The following is an 18,405-nucleotide window of genomic DNA, read 5'->3' on the forward strand; positions in this document are numbered from 1 at the left end:
ACCCGCTCATCACTAGTTACTATCAATACATGCTGGGTCACAGAGGGCAGTTACTCTCAGCACATACTCGGTCAGAAGCCAGTCTCCTAAATAAAGGGAAAGCTATGTTCAGTTTCGATATAGAAACCTTGGGATATCAAAGTCTTGGTTGCAGGGTTGGATTGGGCCACAGGGGTACAGTGGTAACCCCAAGTGGCCCCCACCACCTCCTCCAGGGATCTGATTCCAGACTGTGCACTTAAACATTATACTTATGTTACATTATACTGGATTGTATTTTCTACAGTGCATTGTTGTTGTTTATCTGGTACATTGCAGCATTTGTACACACACACACACACACACACACACATATATATGTGTGTGTGTGTATGTATATACATATGTGTGTGTGTGTGTGTGTGTGTGTGTGTGTGTGTGTGTGTGTGTGTGTGTGTGTGTGTGTATATATATATATATATATATATATATATATATATATACAACACCGATGGTTCTGGCACTGTGTCGGATTATCCACTTTGCCGGATTATCGGTGGTATCGGTGGCAGTGGTATCCTGACCCTCTCCCCCGAAACATAATTCTATCCTGCACCTGCAGCCCTACTGCAGCATAGCTCCCGGCTGTATCACATAATCCTCACACAGCCGACTTCTTCCTGCAGCCTAACTAAGCCCTCCCACAGCCTAACTTCCCGCTGCACCTGAGATGTGCCCAGATAAAAAAAAAGTGTTGTACATATATATATATATATATATATATATATATATATCTCTCAAACCATGCACTCTCTAATGGTTAGCCAATCCTCTGTGGTGGCTGTCCACACCCCTAAACGTTGGCCCCTACTACTGCATTTCTCCGATGGGCCTTTTATCCCCCAGTCCGACACTGCTTGGTCGAGTCCATCTGTACCTTGTCTTAGAGTAGTTAGAGAAACTGGTCAGCTTCTTGATGGGAGGCACTCAAGAGACCGCCTGTTGGGATCCCGGCGGTCACAATGCCGACACCAGAATCCTGACAGGCAGTGAATTACCACCGCTGGAATACCGGCACCACAGGCTTTTCTCCATCTATGGGTGTCCACGACACCCATAGAGGGAGAATATAACCTGCAGCGAGGGGCTTTCTAGCGCTCGTCCCACTGCGGCATACTGGTGGCCGTGATCCTGCTGTTGGGATCATGACAGCTGGGATCCCCCCCACCGCAAAACATATGTATTTTCTGCACAGTCATGCAAGTCATAACATTGAAATTTCTAAACTGTATGCTGTATATTTTGTGCCACAATCTTGCAGGGGGCAGTCTAGTAGGACACCAGTTGGGCAGTGCTCATATATCCTGTACTGATTTACAAATCTTTGCCTGTGTCTTGTTAAGCAGAAGGAAATCATTAGTTCTACATTCTCTTGTATTGCCACCTGTCTGAGAAATATATTATACACTAAACTATTGAAAAATATTCAATTAAGTTTACTTTATTAAGACAGACCAGTATGGCAGCTAGACAACAATAGTACCATACTTTCAATTATTCAAATTGATATGTTTTATATACAGAAAAATATTAATTTTTGATGCATATGTCCAACTCAGAGGCCCAGATTTATCAAGCCTTGGAGAGTGATAAATTGCACGGTGATAAAGTACCAACCAACCAGCTCCTAACTGTCATTTTTCAAATACAGCCTGTACATGGCAGTTAGGAGCGGATTGCTGATACTTTATCACCGTGCAAGTTATCACTCTCCAAGGCTTGATAAATCTAGGCCAGAATTACATAACCATAAGACATTGACTTGTTTATTAGAACTACACTTAAATAAAACAGAGCCACACAGTTTTGCTTAACTTTAGATTTTTATTTAATTCCTACAGTAAAACATAGACATGAAATAGTGGTAGCTAACAAAAATAATGTAATTATTGTAGTGTTGTGGATTTTTCTTTGGACCCGCCTTTATTTCTCTGCATGATCCATATTTGTCTGAACTGATGGCTACTCGCTAGCCACAACAAGCTATTCAGGAGCAGAAACTGGTGGCTAATCTGTACCTCGAACTGCCGACCCTTTGTTACATGGAATTGGTAATGGTTTCATTCTGAAAGGTGGTGGTACTTCACTATCTGGAATTGGCAACTTCTCAATTGCTGGAGTTGATGGCTGCTCACCAGCTGAAATTTGTGATTGTTCACTATCTGGAACTGGTGGCTGCTCACCAGTTGGGACTAATGACTGCTCACCAGCTGAAACAGATGGTTGCTCACCTGCTGAAACTGGTGGTTGCTCACCTGCTGAAACTGGTGGTTGCTCACCAGCTGGAACTGGTGGCTGCTCACCAGCTGGAACTGATGGCTGCTCACCAGCTGGGACTGATGGTTGCTCACTAGCTGGAACTGATGGTTGCTCACCAGCTGGAACTGAGGGCTGCTCACGAGCTGGAACTGAGGGCTGCTCACCAGCTGGAACTGATGGCTGCTCACCAGCTGGAACTGATGGCTGCTCACCAGTTGGAACTGATAGCTCCTCATCAGCTGTAGCTGGTGGTTGCTCACCATCTGGAACTATTGGTTGCCCACCAGCTGGAACTTGTGTTTGATCACCAGCTGGAACTAATGGTTGCTCACCAGTTGGAACTGGTGTTTGCTCACCGGCTGAAATTTGTGGTTGCTCACCAGTTGAAACTGGCAGTTCACTATCTAGAACTGGTGAATTTTCAGTTGCTACAACTGGAGGCTGCTCAGTGGTCTTTGCATCACTCTTGTGTTCTTTTTCCTTACTTGATATATCTTCTGATTCATGTACTGTATTATTATTTGTCTTGCTTTTGTGTAGCTCCTGTTCCCTTTCTCCTGTACTTTTATGTCTCTCTTGTTCTGTGTCCTGTTGGCCTTCTCCTTTTTTTACTTCTTGCTTCACTCTTTTTTCTCCTGTCCTCTGGCCATTTGTTTCTCCATATCTTTTTTCTGCAGCATCCCACTTTTGTATTTTCGCTTGTTGATGTATCCCTTTTCCATTTGTCTTATTACTACTTTCTTTTGCTTTTTCATTTGCTGTTCTACTGTTATCATGATGTCTATGTTCACCTGATTTGTCGTGTACCCTTGTACAAGTAGCATTATGATTACATTCCTCTGTCATTATATGTTTGCTGGTCCTATTATCTCTAGCTTCTTCTGTATTATTACTGCTTTGTTTCTTTTTTATGTGTGTGCCATGCACTATCTTTCTATCATCTTTATCACCTACATTTACATTTCTAGGTGATCTTCCACTATTTTTTCTATAATCGTGGTACCCTACTTTGTCTCCCAGCTTGTGATCTGGTTTAACACCTTGTGTTTCTGTCTTTTTATTTTCTCCATTTTTACTTTTATTGCCACCTCTGTTTTTATCTGATTTGTTTTTGCCTGGTTCCTGACCTTCCCTTTCTCCTGATTCCCGTCCTCGCTTTTCTCCTAGATTGTGTCCTTTGTTTTCTCCTCGCTTCTGTCTGCTATGGTGTTGTGAAAATTGCCCTGTCTTTTCTCCCACTTCATGCCTTTCACCTCTTCCTGGTTCATGCCCTTTGCTTTTTCCTTGTCCACATCCTTCTCTTTCTCCTACCTTCTGATTCCTCCTGTGTTGTGGATATTTCCCTGCACTTTCTCCTACATTATGCCCTTCATGTTCATCTGGCTGCTGAGAACTGTTTACTCCATTATTATTATTATTATTATTATTTGATGCATGCTTTTTCCCCATTGCACCATTATGTTCCTTTTTGTCATTTGGCTCATGTATCTGTCTCTTTTCTTTTGATGTCTCATTTTTCTTTGAACAATTTGCACTATGCCTCCCTTCTTCTACTGTATCACTCCCTCTTGTCTTATGTTTTTGTCCTTCATTCCCCTCTCCTTTGAAATTCACATTTATATCTCTTGGTCTTCTGCTACCATATTTACCTTTGTTTTCACCTTTATCTCGCCCTGTCCTTTCACTTGGTTTTTGGTTTCTCTTATCATCTCTATTGGGTCCTTTTCTCTGTCCTCGTTTCTGATTTTCTCCTTTCTCTGACTCCTGCCCATTTCTCTCCCCTAGTTTCTGGCTTTTCTTTTCTGCGTTTTTATCTGGTTTTGTATGTCTCTTTCCCCTTGCAGTGTTGTCTGCCTTTACTTTATGTCTCTTTTCCTTTGCTATCTCATGGCTCTTTTTCTCACTTTCTGTTTGCATCTTTCCCCTTGATATGTTCTGACCCTTTTCACCATGTTCTGTTTTACGCTTTTCCTCTGCTCTCTTGTGACCACTTCCTCCAACTTCTGCTTCTCTCTTTAACTCTTCTATCTTCTGACAGTTTCCTCTAAGTACTGCTTCTCTCTTTACCACTGCCATCTTATTACCCTTTCCTCTAAGTTCTGCATCTCTCTTTAACTCTGCTATCTTATTACCATTTCCTCTAAGTTCTGCTTCTCTCTTTAATTCTGCTATGTTGTGTCCCTTTCCTTTAAGTTCAGCTTCTTTCTTTAACTCTGCTATCTTATTTCCCTTTCCTCTAAGTTCTGCTTCTCTCTTTAACTCTGCTATCTTATTTCCCTTTCCTCTCAGTTCTGCTTCTCTTTTTAACTCTGCTATCTTCTGACCCTTTCCTCCATATTCTGCTTGTCTCTTATCCTCTGCTATCTTCTTACCCTTTACTCCATGTACTTTTTGTCTCTTTTCTTCTACTATATTATAACCCTTTTCTCCATGTACTGTTTGTCTCTTTTCTTTTGCTATCTTCTGACCCTTTCCTATAAGTTCTGCTTCTCTCTTTAGCTCTGCTGTTTTTTGTCCCTTGCAGCTATGTTCTGCTTGTCCCTTTTTCTCGGCCATCTTATCACTCTTTTCTCCACGTGACATGTCTAACCGTTCCATTTGTTTTGAACCCTTTTCCTGTTCTTTTCCGTTTTGGACCTTGCATTTTCCTTTTTTGCTCTCTTCATTATTGTCATCTTTCGTCTTCTTGCTTTTTTCTTCTCTTTTTTTATCAGCATCTTGTCCTTCCTTTTTGTCTAAGTGTCTACATTTGTTTTCACTATTATTCTTCCCTTTCTTTTCCCCATGTTCTTTGCACTCATCATGCTCACATCCTTCTATTGTTTGACAATCACTTATATCTCTTTTGTTTCTTTGTGTATGATGTCTAGTTCCTTGCTCTTCTTGATTAGATTCCGACTCTTGTTGTTGATCCTCAGAAATGTAATTTTGTGTTTTACCACGTGCATGAATTTCATTTCCACCAATAACACTGCGTCTCTTGTCTCCATCATACTGAGATGTTCCACGTGTAAGTTCATCATTTTGTTGTGTATTATTTGCAGTAAATTCTGATGAGTTTGATTTTGAGTTATTTAAACACTGATAGAGGTTCTTTATCCGGTTTAATATATGATGTTCATATGGGTTGCTAAGTTTAAGATTTTTATCTGAAAAAAATATTTATAATATTAATAGTAATAAAAATAATAATTAACAATGCTGTTGTATAAAATGTTTATCTAGTGTAGAAATACCAGATGGAGCCATGCTCATCTTTGCTGCAGTGCAGCTAGTTGCAAGATGACTTTCTGCATGGCACACCAGGCTTTGACTGTTGGCAGCCGGCAATCGCTCTATTAGCTCCTTTAATTCCATTAGGAATTAAAGGAGCGATCGCTGGCTGCAAATAGTCAAAGCCTGGCGCACCATGCAGAAAGCCATCTTGTGACTAGCTGCACCGCAGCAAAAATTAGTATGGCTCCATCTGTATAGCAACAATTACTGTCTGTTCTTTTTGCAAAACATTCATGAAGCAAACCGGTTCTGTTGCCCACAGCAACTAAATAGATACTTGCTTTAATTTTAAAAACTATGTTAGACTCGCAAATTGTGATTGTTTGCTCTGAGCGAATTGTGACAATATGAGGTTCAGATGTTTTTCACGAAAACTGCTCCAAAAGCCCTTTAATACTGTACATTCAGGTGAAACTAAAATAACGTGAAAAGGGTGTAATAACACTTTTTTTTTAAATTATTTTAGTAACATTCTTTTAATAAAGATGACCCTTAGTAAGCTTCTGGAGGTAGATCTTAGGTGATAAGTTGTAAGAAGTATGTTCATGTAATTGGGAGGGGGGATGATCTGTGCCATTATTACAGTTCCTGCTTCGTCTCATGTATGAGGTACTGATGCACAGTGTCTTCCTTAGGGATGGCCATTGACCATCGATGATTACAAATCATCAGTGGTTGATGGCTGATGTCAAATAGTTTTGCCATTGATGGCAGAGAACCAATGGTTCTCCACCATCGATAGTAGAGACACCACAATGTTTTTTCCCCCTTCTTAATGTTGGGTACGGAGCCAAGGTCCGTCCCACACAGAGCCATGAAACACCGCCCCCAGGCTCTGATTGGCCAGCCGCTTACTAATCTATTGAACCAGGATGACCATCGGTGGTTGAAACCATTGATGGTTTACCTGTGAATGGGTTTATACCATTGAGGTTAACGACCGATGGTATCATTGATGTGACCATCAGTGAGTAACCCACCGATGGCCATCCCTAGTCTCCCTGCCCAGCCAGCTCCAGTGAGCATGTGTGAGATCTTGCTACTATTGCCAGAACCCACATGCAGCCTGGAGCCGGCAGCTGCCGCAGAGATGGACAGTGCTGTCCCTGGCTGTGGTGTATGAGCAACACCACCTGCAGATGTCAAAATTGATAGCTGCAGGTGTCAGAACGGTCAGTGCAACATTGCCCTGCACATCGGAGTGCTATCTAAAAGGGGAGCATAGCGCTGACGTCACCTTGCGCACACAGCCGCTGTCATACATGTGGGAGAAGCGGTATCAGTTCACATAGCTTGTGCTGATACCACTTCTCCCCCAAAATGGAGGATAATACATTTACGGAGGATAATACATTTACGCCTGGGTAACATACATTCCAACATAGCTGTAGACAAATCGGAATCCCATGTACAGTGCAGTGGCCTCCACCCAAAAAGGGGACAGGACCTAGCTGGCAAGGGGGAGTAACCTTGTACTATCCCCCCTAGTTTTCACTGTGGGGCATCTATTCACATGCTGGCATCAGTGGCACTCCCCCCCCCCCCCCGCTCCTGCAGGACACTGCGACCTGCAGGTGGGGCACTGGACAGTCCCAGAAAAGTGAGATTGTCGTGCTTAAAGCGGGACAGTTGGGAGGTATGGGTCACTTGTGCAAAACCTATTTGTAGGACAAACAGACTTAGTAAATCCTATATGTAGACTCCAGGTGCCAGTATCCTAGATGTTATATAGCACATAACTGTCAACTTTTTTCTTCTCCTCTCCAGGAGAAGCCCAGAGCGGAGATGCTGCCGACAGCTTTGGTGCAGGCTGGCTCTCAACGTGATTAGGCCTGACTCTATTGCAATGAAATGCTGCGATGCGCAGGTCCACTGGGATAGGACAAGGCTAAAGTTATTCAAGTTGAATCACTTTAGCCACACACCCTCCCTACGGACCTGAGATTCCCCATATTTTCTACCTATCCTGCCCACTTTACTATATAGTGGGCAGGATGCGAGAGATCTGCTTACTGTTCTGGGGCTGTGGACCCGAAAAAATGAACATCTCCCATAACTTCTGGGAGAATAGACATGCACTGTATGTCATAGCATATCACAATAGAGTTCTTAGTAGTTACACAGGTAAAACTTTGTTTCTGACACACTCAAGACTAGGGCCCAGATGCATCATCACTTGGAAAGTGATAACATGGAGAGTGAAAAAGTGCCAGCCAATCAGGTCCTAACTTCCAAGTCACAGGCTGTGTTTGGAAAATGGCAGTTAGGAGCTGATTGGCTGGTACTTTTTCACTCTCCATTTTATCACTTTCCAAGCGGTGATGCATCTAGCACTGTGTGTTTGAACTCTCATCACAGCAATACAACATGACTGAACTGAATTGAATTGAATTGCCAAGAGTGCCACAATTGCTAAGATGAAATTTCTGGCCATGGGTATAAGCAGAATTTGTTTAAAGTACAATTGGGATATCAAGGTATAACTCTACAGTATGTGCAAAACCAATGAAAGGTTAGGGCCAAGCGGTTCTTATCTGCTGTCAAATTCTATGTTTCTATAGGGTTGAGGTTAAAGCATAATTAAAGGGGCAGACTTGATGGGCCTAGTTGTTCTGATCTGCCATCAAATTCTATATTTCTATCAAGGTATATGTCCTTGTATCTACTTCTATAATATGCCTAGGGGCTGTCTCGCACCTCCCTGTGTCCATAGGCTCCCATTGCAAAATTACCTCCCACCCCTCAGTGTCAATAGATCCTGCTGCAGCAATAGATCCCCAAGTGGCATTTCGCCACAACGCTTATTGTTATAGTTTTTCAGAGTTTGATGAATTAAGGTCCCCATATGGCGGACAGGATCAGGAGTGAAAGGTAAGCAGGAGATTTCAGGGATAGTTACCTACAGTATACAATGCTTTTAGATACACCTTTTGCACCAAAGATAGGATTGGTGCCAGTGGTTTCACTATAGGGGTGCGGAGGGTGCAGGCTGCTCCCAGGTGTCACCCGCTGAGGGGTGACACCAAAATGCCAGCTCCACTTCAGTGACAGGAACGAAGTGCTGCCATGTAACATTGCGGTCTCCAGGGGCAGCCCAGCATCTCCTGAACCCCCTTCCCTTGAAACCATACCCCATGTTAAGCATGGAGGCTTCAAACTGCACCAAGGTAAGTGATGCCCCTGCCTAGTACAAGTGCACACTGATAGTAATGACAGTACAGCGACCAAACATCCAGATAGACCTGGTGCATAAAGCTCTGTGTAAGGCTGAAGTGCGCAGGTAGTACTGTGGAAGCAGTTGCACTGTCTTGCCTTCATCTCTAAATTGGTCCCTGTACCTCTTCCCCATCATCAATATCCGCTTATGTCACTGTGCTGTTTTTAGTATACCCATATTTTAAAACTAAGGGAAATATTCTATTAGCCACTGGATTTACCTTGCAGCTAATTGACCAGGCTACACGGGAAAAAAGGCATAAACCGCAGAATTAGTTGGTTTCCCTAGATGTTAATGCAGAATCTCATTTTAACACAGATTTTTCCTCATAGCTCCTGAAGCTCTGAGAAAAAACCCTGGGGTCTATTCATGAAGCAATGAAAAGTGAGCCAGTGGAGAAGTTGCCCATGGCAACCAATCAGCATTGAAGTAACATTTTATAATTTGCATACTATACAATTGTAAGGAGCATCTGATTGGTTGCCATGGGCAATACTACACAGGCTCACTTCTCCATACTTTTCACTGCTTCATGAATAAAGCCCCCTGTCCCTACTAATTAGTGCCTGTCTGGGGTTCCCCCAGCTAACAGAAACGGGCACAGTCAACAATTAGTTGCAGGATAAACCCTGCGGCTAGTTGAAGATGCCACTTTATGAAATAGGTGCTTTTGACAGGAGAATCCTGAAAGCCTGTATCTAGGAAGGGTCTAGCTGCAGTAAAATGTCCCTAAGTCAAATTATTGCTATTTATAGGTCAGCAAGGAATCACATCTCACCATCATACTACTGACACACAAACATGACAGGTTACATTAAGTAATAAACAACCTACAGGTCTCCAGTCATTGATGAACAGCAATTCCTAGTATTCCATCTGTAAACTAAAGTTCTGTAATGCCCATGGAACCAAAGGCAGTTGAGATGCATAACCATTACATGCACACAAGACTAAGTACTTACCCTCAGCCAGTGCTATCGCTGCCACTGCTCCAAACAGCAACACAAAGATGAGAAGCTTCATGGTAGCTCACTCCAACAGCTCACAGTCTGTGTAGATGGTTCAGGAGAGAAGGCTGCCTGTCATTTACCCAAAACACTGTCAGCTACTCTGCTACTTATACCTGGCCAGAGCCATTGTGCCCCTTATGTCCTTTACACACAATATACCCTCCACAATTAGTGAATTATTCCAGCTCAAAGAAACCTGTGATTAGTGATTGGTAATAGAAACACTGCTTTCCTTCATGATTCAAACAATATTTATGTCATTCTATTTAGTTCTCACATTTCATACTGTACACTGTTATTTTAGTCTAACCATCTATTACAGTCAGCACTTTCAGAAACTTGGCTGCTTTCCATGACAGCATCATGTAGTTTACACAGTACAGTATGTGAAAATTGAGATAGATAGATAGATAGATAGATAGATAGATAGATAGATAGATAGATAGATAGATAGATAGATAGATAGATAGATATTATTATTATTATTATTATTATTATTATTATTAGTAGTAGTAGTAGTAGTAGTAGTATGTTGCCACTTGGGACCTATGTTTGAAAAGAGGGAAACAAAACCAGGTTGCCTGTGACAGTAAGAGTGGAATATATTTACACTAACGGGGAGATTTATTAAAACTTTGAGAGCAATAAGATGGAGAGAGATGAAGTACACTGCCTGTAAAATGACAGTTAGAAGCTGATTGGTTTGTACTTTATCTCTCTCCACTTTACCTCTCTCACCCTAAGCATTTGTTTTTGGCACTGATTTAAATAAATCGCTATTTAGTCATACATTTTTTATTCTATTTTTAGCAATTTGACACCCTTGTCGGAGAAGGTGGTGGGCAAATGAGTGGAGGGCAGAAGCAGAGAATTGCAATTGCTCGGGCTCTGGTCAGAAACCCCAGAATCCTCCTCCTTGACATGGCCACGTCTGCTCTGGATAATGAGAGTGAAGCAACGGTCCAAGAGGCTCTAGATAAGGTGGAATTTTGCTTTACAAATGTCCAATGCTAAGTCATTTGTAGTTACAGTACAATCATTAAAAAAAATGGATGATCAAATTTTAATTGTTGTGGACTTGTGAAGTAAAGATAATGTTCTGTTTATTTAGTGGTAGCGCTAGTATAAAGAAGACCCTTTGTAAGGAAATAAGTTTGAGATAAAACTAATTTTCACAGAAATTTTAGAATTAGCAGATTATAATTATCAGGGTAAACTCTCAAAATATGTCACTTTCAGAAGCCTAAAACTGTAGCTTTGTGCAATGTTATGTTGAAATAGACTCTGCCAGTGTACCCATATGTCTGTCTTATATACAGTGAATCTCAGTTATGCAGTACACTGGAGGCACGCATCAGAACACCTTTATTTTGCCCTTATGTGTCTACATGGCGAGCCCAGGACATTTCAAAGTGTGTCTAGTCTGCACTACTGGAAAATTCCTCTGCAAGCTAGAAGAGCACCTACTTTATGTTCATGGGGACTTGAAAAATCTTAGGAGGTTCAGTGTGCAAAAGTGTAGGAGGTTGGTAGATCACCTTACCTAACACTATAAAAGCATTAGGTACTCTATAAGCTTGCAGCAATACCAACCAAAGTTGTATGACCCTTTACCGCCGTGAAGATCAAGTTGTTCCAATTACCTCCAGACACTGCTGGTTGAAGTAACACTCCAACCTTCCTCCACTCAATGTCATAGTACCACTCTTTCATGATATTAAACTTCTATTTTTTTTTCTTTATACACTGCTGTTTAGCATCATTTCATGGCTTGAATAAATCGTGAGAGTGATGCGACCTCAGGACCATCTTTATTACATTTGGCATTTTTGTCTTTGAAGCTTTTGGGTTTTTTTTTCAAAAGCAAAGTGCACTTAGATTTATTGTATGCTTCTAGTGCAACCAGAAAGTGCAAAATGCATCTTGTTAAAAGCACAGGATAGTAGTTCTTCTCTACCATCTCATAATGTCTGTAAAAAATTTTTTTTAGCTGTGTGAAAGTAAAGGACTGTACACCATAATGCAAAGCAAGGAATGTCATTAAAAATGTCCTAATCCAGTACCTACCCCTTTACTTCAATTTAATCATGTCGCTTCACATTTCTACATTGCTCTGCAATGTTAGGTACATTTTTCTGTACTTATCAAGAACTCCCTAGATTCACACATCTTCTCCTCAATAGGCCCTATCAACTTCTTTTCCCTAGCTCCACCCCACTTTTCTCCAAGTCCTATCAACTTATTCTCTCTAGGTCCACTCCACTTCTCCTCTCCTAGACCTACCAACGTCTCCTTCCTAGGCTCGCCCAACTTCTTCTCTCTAAATCCTACCAACTTCTCCCTAGGTCCTGTCAATTTTTCCTCTCCAGGTTCACCCCATTTTTCCTCTCGGTTCTGTCAACATCTCCTCCCTTTGTCCAGTCAATGTCTCCTCTCTGGGTCCACTCAACTTCTCTCAGTCTCCACCAAACTTCTCCTGCCTAGGTCCACTCAACCTCTCCTCCTTAGGCCTTCACAACTTCTCATGCTTAGGTTCTATCAACTTCTATTCTCTAGGTTCTCTTAATGTCTCCTCGATAGGTCCCCTTAATTGTTTCTTCCTGGTACAATAAACTTCTCCCTAGATCCAGTCAACTTCTCCTTCCTAGGTTCTCTCAACGTCGCCTCCCTGGGTCCACCCTACTTCTCCTCCATATGTCCACCTGTTATCTCCTCTCGAGGGCTACCTTTCTCCTTCCTAGCTCCTTCTAATTTCTCCTCCCCTGGTCCTTTCTGCTTTTCATCTCTATGTTAACATCATTTTTCCTCCCTAGGTTCACCCGAAATCTCCCTAGGCCCACCCAACTTCTCCTCCCTAGGTCCTGCCAATTTATCCTAAGTAAATCACTGAGGCATGAGGCACTATGTTTTTACATACTAAAGTCAATTTTACTTATTCTTAAAGAGAGTTCTGATTTCTAAGAAGTGGGTAAAGATAAGCAGTGGATAAAGTATATAAAATCCATATGATAAACATTCTGTTATGTTGACATGTGATCACAATTAATTTACATGTTTGTGTTCAGGTTCGTTTTGGAAGAACAACCATATCGATTGCACATCGACTGTCCACAATCAAAAATGCAGATATAATTATTGGGTTTGAGCATGGGCGTGCTGTGGAAAGAGGGACGCATGATGAGCTGCTTGACAGAAAAGGAGTTTATTTTACTTTGGTGACATTACAGAGTCAAGGAGACAAAGCGTTAACTGAGATGGAGAAACAAGGTATGGGTAAATGGAACATGAAGTTCAGTGAAACATTAGTGCAAGATGTATCACATATATGACATGTATCTACCGCTTACTTATGCAGTCAAGCATAAACACCTACCTCCTGGGGCAGTTCTTCCGATCAGAGCTGTCCCTTGCGAAAAGGGGCTTTATGGGCTTATGATCTGGGTGTCCTATTGCACATGCGCAACCAGCAGCCTGCGCATGCACAATCGTCAGAGGACAAAGAGTAATTCTTCACATTCCTCTTCAGGGACTTCTTGTGAAAAGAAGCCCAGAGGATTCTATAGGCAATGTTGTCTATATATATGGCATTGCTTATCATGCTGAAGATTCATTTAGATTTACAGGCACATCTATGGGGCCTGCAGTGCCACGGGTCTCTGATATTTTTCTTTTAATATAAATGGGCATCCACAGGGGCGGATTGGCTATAGGTAAAAAGAAAAGGTACAATCTCACTTTTTGCGCTCCAAATGTCCCTTCACTTGGATAATAGAAGATTTTTTCTTAAAAGTTGTGACTTCTTTCTCTAAATCCTGGTCTATACCATCCTTGAAAAACCTTTTAAGTGACATTTTTCTGATAAACTTTTGTAAATCAATATATAAATTAAAATGATTAATGTCATTAGTGGGACAAAATTTAAGACCCTTTTTCAGAACGTGGGATTCTATCTCATTGAATACATATTTGCTGAGATTGAATATTTTAATCCCATCCATTTCAGCTGTACCTGTAGTGGATGTAGAAATAGTATCCTGTTCCCTTATTGCTTCTGAATTACCTACTGATTTCTTTTTCCTTTTACATTTTAAAGTTCCAGAGTGTTTACCTCCTCTTTTACCTCTCTTTCTATGCTTAGAATGAGGATTATTTGCACTAGATTTTATTTCCTCTAATGGTATTTCTTTAGGAAGTGTCTGCTCCCTAAAAAATGTTAATCATCTTCATAATGGGGTTGTGTTCTAAATCTCCCCTTAGATGTATTGGTTTCATGATGAGAATGAGGTCTAAATCTCCCCTTTGGGGTATTAGATAACCATGAGTCACAACCCTCATTTTCAGAACGATGAGCATTGCGTGTGGTACCATCATTTTCCTGATGATGGGACCACGGACGCTCTCTCCTTTGTTCGTAATCTCTTCCCTGTACTCCATCCCTTTGATTAATGGTGGAAAACATGTTGGATCTACTTTCTTGATCAGTAGGAGGAAACCCCTCAGAAATATAATTGGGTTTCCGATAGGATATTTTATCTGATCTCAAATCCCTCCTTTGGAAATGAGGTCTGGTTCTTTGGGGGAGTGGCTTATAATTCCCCCTTACTGATGATGGCGGAGTTCCGATTTGTTCCTCCTTATCATTACCCGCCTTACTCTCCTTATTAACATTTTTATCCCTCAAAAACTTTTTCTTCTTTTTATTGATCAATTCCCTTTCATTTTTTTGTATTTTTATTGTAATTCTATTTTCAAGTGTTTTATATTCCTCCATGTTCTTAAACGGAGTAATGAGGACTTCATGTAACTTGATTTGATCCTCCAGCTGTTTCAATTCACTCCTCCTTTCTTGTAAAATCAGTTCGATTAATGAAAAGGAGCAGCTGGAGGTGATCTGATCCCATTTGCTTAAAAAGCTTTCGGATACATTCCCAAAGGTTGCTTTTTTATTTTTTTTAAACCTAAGGAAGTGGCGGGTCAGAGGAGTTCCGGTGGGTTGCCATAGCAACCAGATATAATACCGCACTGTCAACCCGGATGCATCATTATAGGTGTCCGGTGGTGCAGCGCTAGGTTATTTGTATGTAGAATACTATGGCAGCGTGAAACATCATTGCATGTTGTATGGGGGATATGTTTATTGTGAGCTGCGGCCATGACGATGGAACGCATGTTCAGTTGTAATGGGCGCTGGATGGCAGGAGGGGACGTAGCTGTAGTACTTCCGGCGGGTTGTCTTGGCAACCAGACGCGGAGTTGTACTGTCAGCCTGGATGTGAAATAGTAGGAGGAGGATGTAGGGTAATATCTTGAAGGGGATTTAAGTTTGGCGCCCATTATGCAAATAAGTTTCATGTCTGATTGGTGCATTTAAATGTCCATCAAATTATATTACACCTCATTGGATAATTGGTTAATAATACACCAGGTTCTTGCTATTTAAGGGAGGTCAGCTAGTGAATCACTTCATTCAGCTGACCAGACATGAGATGCTGCACACCAGTGGTATGTTCCATGTGTTATTTCATGATGGTTTTATTTAAGATGTTTTATCAATAACATGAAATATATTTTTTATTGATGTCTTTGTTATTTTAGTTAAATACACTGTTTTATCTTGATAAAGACGCCGCAGAGCGTCGAAACGCGTTGATACAGTATTACTTTGCCAGTGTATTCATTGAGGGGAGCATATGACCTTGTTATATCTGGATGTAACTTTGTCAGCTGAAATCCATCTCTGTTTCCCACTCTGGGTACGATTGGTTGTTTGTTTGTAATTTTTTTTTAAATAAAAGGGGTTTGCTTTGCCCTAATTTGTCTTCCCTTTTTCAATTCTACATAATATTTCCATGAGTGGTATTCATCCATACCATATGGTGTAAAGAGAAAGGAAGAAGTATCTCCTCTAAAGAAATCTTTATGGGTGTTCTACTACATTTTTACAAGTAAGCATACATGTAAGAACCCATTGTCAAGTTATCATCACATCATTTCGGGTGATCCAATAAGAAGGTGGACGTCTGATCTCTACTGGGACTGTTTTCCATCACTTATAGTCTCCGCTGCACAAGGGAAAATAACTTTTTTCACATACAGTATTACACTATATTGTGTTTTATTTTTTTGTTTCATGTATATTCTATCATCGATGTGAGGATTATCCAAGTGAAGGGACATTTGGAGCGCAAAAAGTGAGATTGTACCTTTTCTTTTACGTACTGTTTGTATAGGTTGGTGATCTATCAGGTACCATCTATTTGCTGCTCTTTTGCTGCGCCTCAAAGAGGAATCTTTTCTTGTTTCTGTTGGATTGGCTATAGGGCTCACCAAGAAGATTCATGGTAGGCCGACATGTCTGTGAGTCCTGTTTTGTGTGTTGTCATGTAGCCCCAACCCTCACATGACAGGCAGCACACCGCGCTCAGTACACTGCATTGTCCCCATTCATTCTGTTATTTCATCTCTGCAGTACAGCGACTCTGTCATGATGATGTCATGGCTACATGGTATGTTATAACTCTTGTGCTGCCCATGTTGGGCCACTTCTACAAAATTTTGCAGGGCCACATTTAGTTCCCAGTCTGCTCCTGGACTCAGACACAACTGCAGCAAAAGATGCAAGGAAGCTCACAATTGCATACAATCAGGCCCTATGAGGAGGTATCTCGCCCCCCTCAACAGACCCCACCCCCATTAGGGCTGTTTCCATAAATCTTCCGGACTGGTTTCCCATCCCAATCCCTGGCCATCCATATGTATTGTGGTAGACCTCAAAAAAAGACAGTTATTAACTTTGATTTATCCTGGCATTATTATTATTATTATTACTTAAATAAACTTGGTTATAGAAAAATACACACTTTTCACATAAACCTGGTGTGGGATTGTATTTTTTTTCCACAAATAAGGCTCTGCTGCCCCTAGACAGAGACCTACTGCACCTAATGTTAATTAAAGCCCTGCTGAGAAGCGATACAATACCTTGACAGAGGATAGATAGATAGATAGATAGATAGACAGATAGATAGATAGATAGATTAAAAAAATTGTCAGCATGCAAAGAGGGTACTCTTACCTCTTTGGCTGTCTAGAACACTGATTTGGATGCAAGTCCAAAAGCTGCCATTTCTTGCAATCATCAGCGGCCTGTGCATGCACCGGAAGAGTGTACATGCATTGCACCATGCTGTTGCACCTTCAGAGAGTTTACAAGAGCAGACTGTGAACTCCTGCATAGCAGGATCGCCCTGCCAGTGAAATTGGCAATTCTCTACGGCTACCGTGTGGACAGATGGAAAAGATACATCCCATTGGAGTGTCATGGGAGTATGAAGGGAGGGTTGGTACCGGTATGCCGGCAGACGGAACCCTGGTGGTCAGCATCCGGACGCTGTGATCCCAGACGCAAAATGCCGTGGGGAGGTGAGCGCAACGAAGCCCCTTGCGGGCTCCGTGGTGAGCTGCACTCGCCACAGTTTATATTTCCACTCTATGGACACCCACGAGTGGGAATAGTCCCTAGTAGTCGTCATGGCGACTGTCGGGATTGTGAGGGGGCGGGATGTCGGTGTCGGTATTGTGACCGGCGGTCTCCTTACCGCCGGTCACATAACTACATCCATAACTACACATAACTACATCCCTAATGGGCATGTAGCGAGACTTCCATGCTTGTTTGAGGCATGTGGAGGAAGATGGAACACCTGTGTCGGTTGGATCTTTTGCACTCAGGATGAAGTGGGTGTAAGTGCTAATACTAAGAATAAAGGTTATGGCTGTCATCAAAGCAGGGGGCGGAGCACTGCCTATGCATAAAGATGAAAGAATACTCACATAGACTTAGACAGATGTATAATCACATTAACACTGGGCTGGACTGCTAATCTGGCATTTCTGGTATATGCCAAAAGGGCCAATGATCTGGTAGGCCGGGCTGGTCACTCAGAGCCGGGAAGGCCACGCGTAATGCAGCTTCTGGCTCTCTGTTTTGGAAATGCCCCCCCCCCGCCCGAAGTGCCAGTTCATGTGTACGCGTGCACATAAGTGTCTGGGCCAAACAGTGGTTCCAGTTCATCCCCCTGCATTAGCATAAGGTAGTAAGATAGTAAGGGTGACGTTTATCAAAGCTTGGAGAGAGATAAAATACCAAATAATCAGCTCCCATCTGTCTTTTTTAAACAGAGCCTGTAAAATTATAGAAGCTGATTGGTTAGTAATTTATCTTTCTCCACCTGAATCTTAGAACCACAGACATCTGCATAAGCCGGCACTCAGATTCAGACCCTATGTTGGCACTTTATGAAAATATTAACACATACTGTATAATAATAAGTAGAGAGAGAGAACTAATATGCACTGCTTTGGTCTAATAAATATGCTGCTAAATACGTAGCAATCTGTGACGCAAGAGTTTTTTATCCACTATGTGGATTTAATTAAACCCATGTTTTTTAATTAGCTCATATGTATGCCTATAGTAAGTGGTATAATTGTGTTTTTCAAAAACAGGAAACAAAGAATTTGCGGAACCCAATCTGGGGAAGGTTCAATCATTCAGAAGAGGCAGTTATCAGTCCAGCTTGCGGTAGGCGTATCACGCTAGTA

General features: G+C 41.7%; 2 protein-coding genes across 6 annotated transcripts in view; one reads left to right on the forward strand and one right to left on the reverse strand.

Moving 5' to 3' along the window:
- Positions 1 to 18,405, forward strand: part of LOC134944743 (bile salt export pump-like) — a 177,023-nt gene that overhangs the window by 109,576 nt on the left and 49,042 nt on the right. The window contains exons 16-18 of the mRNA XM_063933575.1: positions 10,612 to 10,782; positions 12,867 to 13,068; positions 18,310 to 18,385. Coding sequence (XP_063789645.1) covers positions 10,612 to 10,782; positions 12,867 to 13,068; positions 18,310 to 18,385 — 449 coding nt within the window. The remainder of the gene's footprint in view (positions 1 to 10,611; positions 10,783 to 12,866; positions 13,069 to 18,309; positions 18,386 to 18,405) is intronic.
- Positions 1 to 18,405, reverse strand: part of LOC134944745 (uncharacterized protein DDB_G0284459-like) — a 164,770-nt gene that overhangs the window by 106,541 nt on the left and 39,824 nt on the right. The window contains exons 1-2 of one of the 5 annotated variants that reach the window (XM_063933577.1): positions 9,754 to 9,936; positions 1,881 to 5,447 (exon numbers count right to left, since the gene is read on the reverse strand). The exons of 1 other annotated variant lie outside the window; for it this stretch is intronic. In XM_063933577.1, coding sequence (XP_063789647.1) covers positions 2,047 to 5,447; positions 9,754 to 9,814 — 3,462 coding nt within the window. In that variant the 5' untranslated portion in view covers positions 9,815 to 9,936 and the 3' untranslated portion in view covers positions 1,881 to 2,046. Of the gene's footprint in view, positions 1 to 1,880; positions 5,448 to 9,753; positions 9,937 to 18,405 lie in introns of those variants that run through there. 3 more of the 5 variants (XM_063933576.1, XR_010181931.1, XR_010181935.1) reach the window with 3 other exon arrangements.

Source organism: Pseudophryne corroboree, chromosome 7, assembly GCF_028390025.1.
Source record: "Pseudophryne corroboree isolate aPseCor3 chromosome 7, aPseCor3.hap2, whole genome shotgun sequence".
Classification (NCBI taxonomy): domain Eukaryota; kingdom Metazoa; phylum Chordata; class Amphibia; order Anura; family Myobatrachidae; genus Pseudophryne; species Pseudophryne corroboree.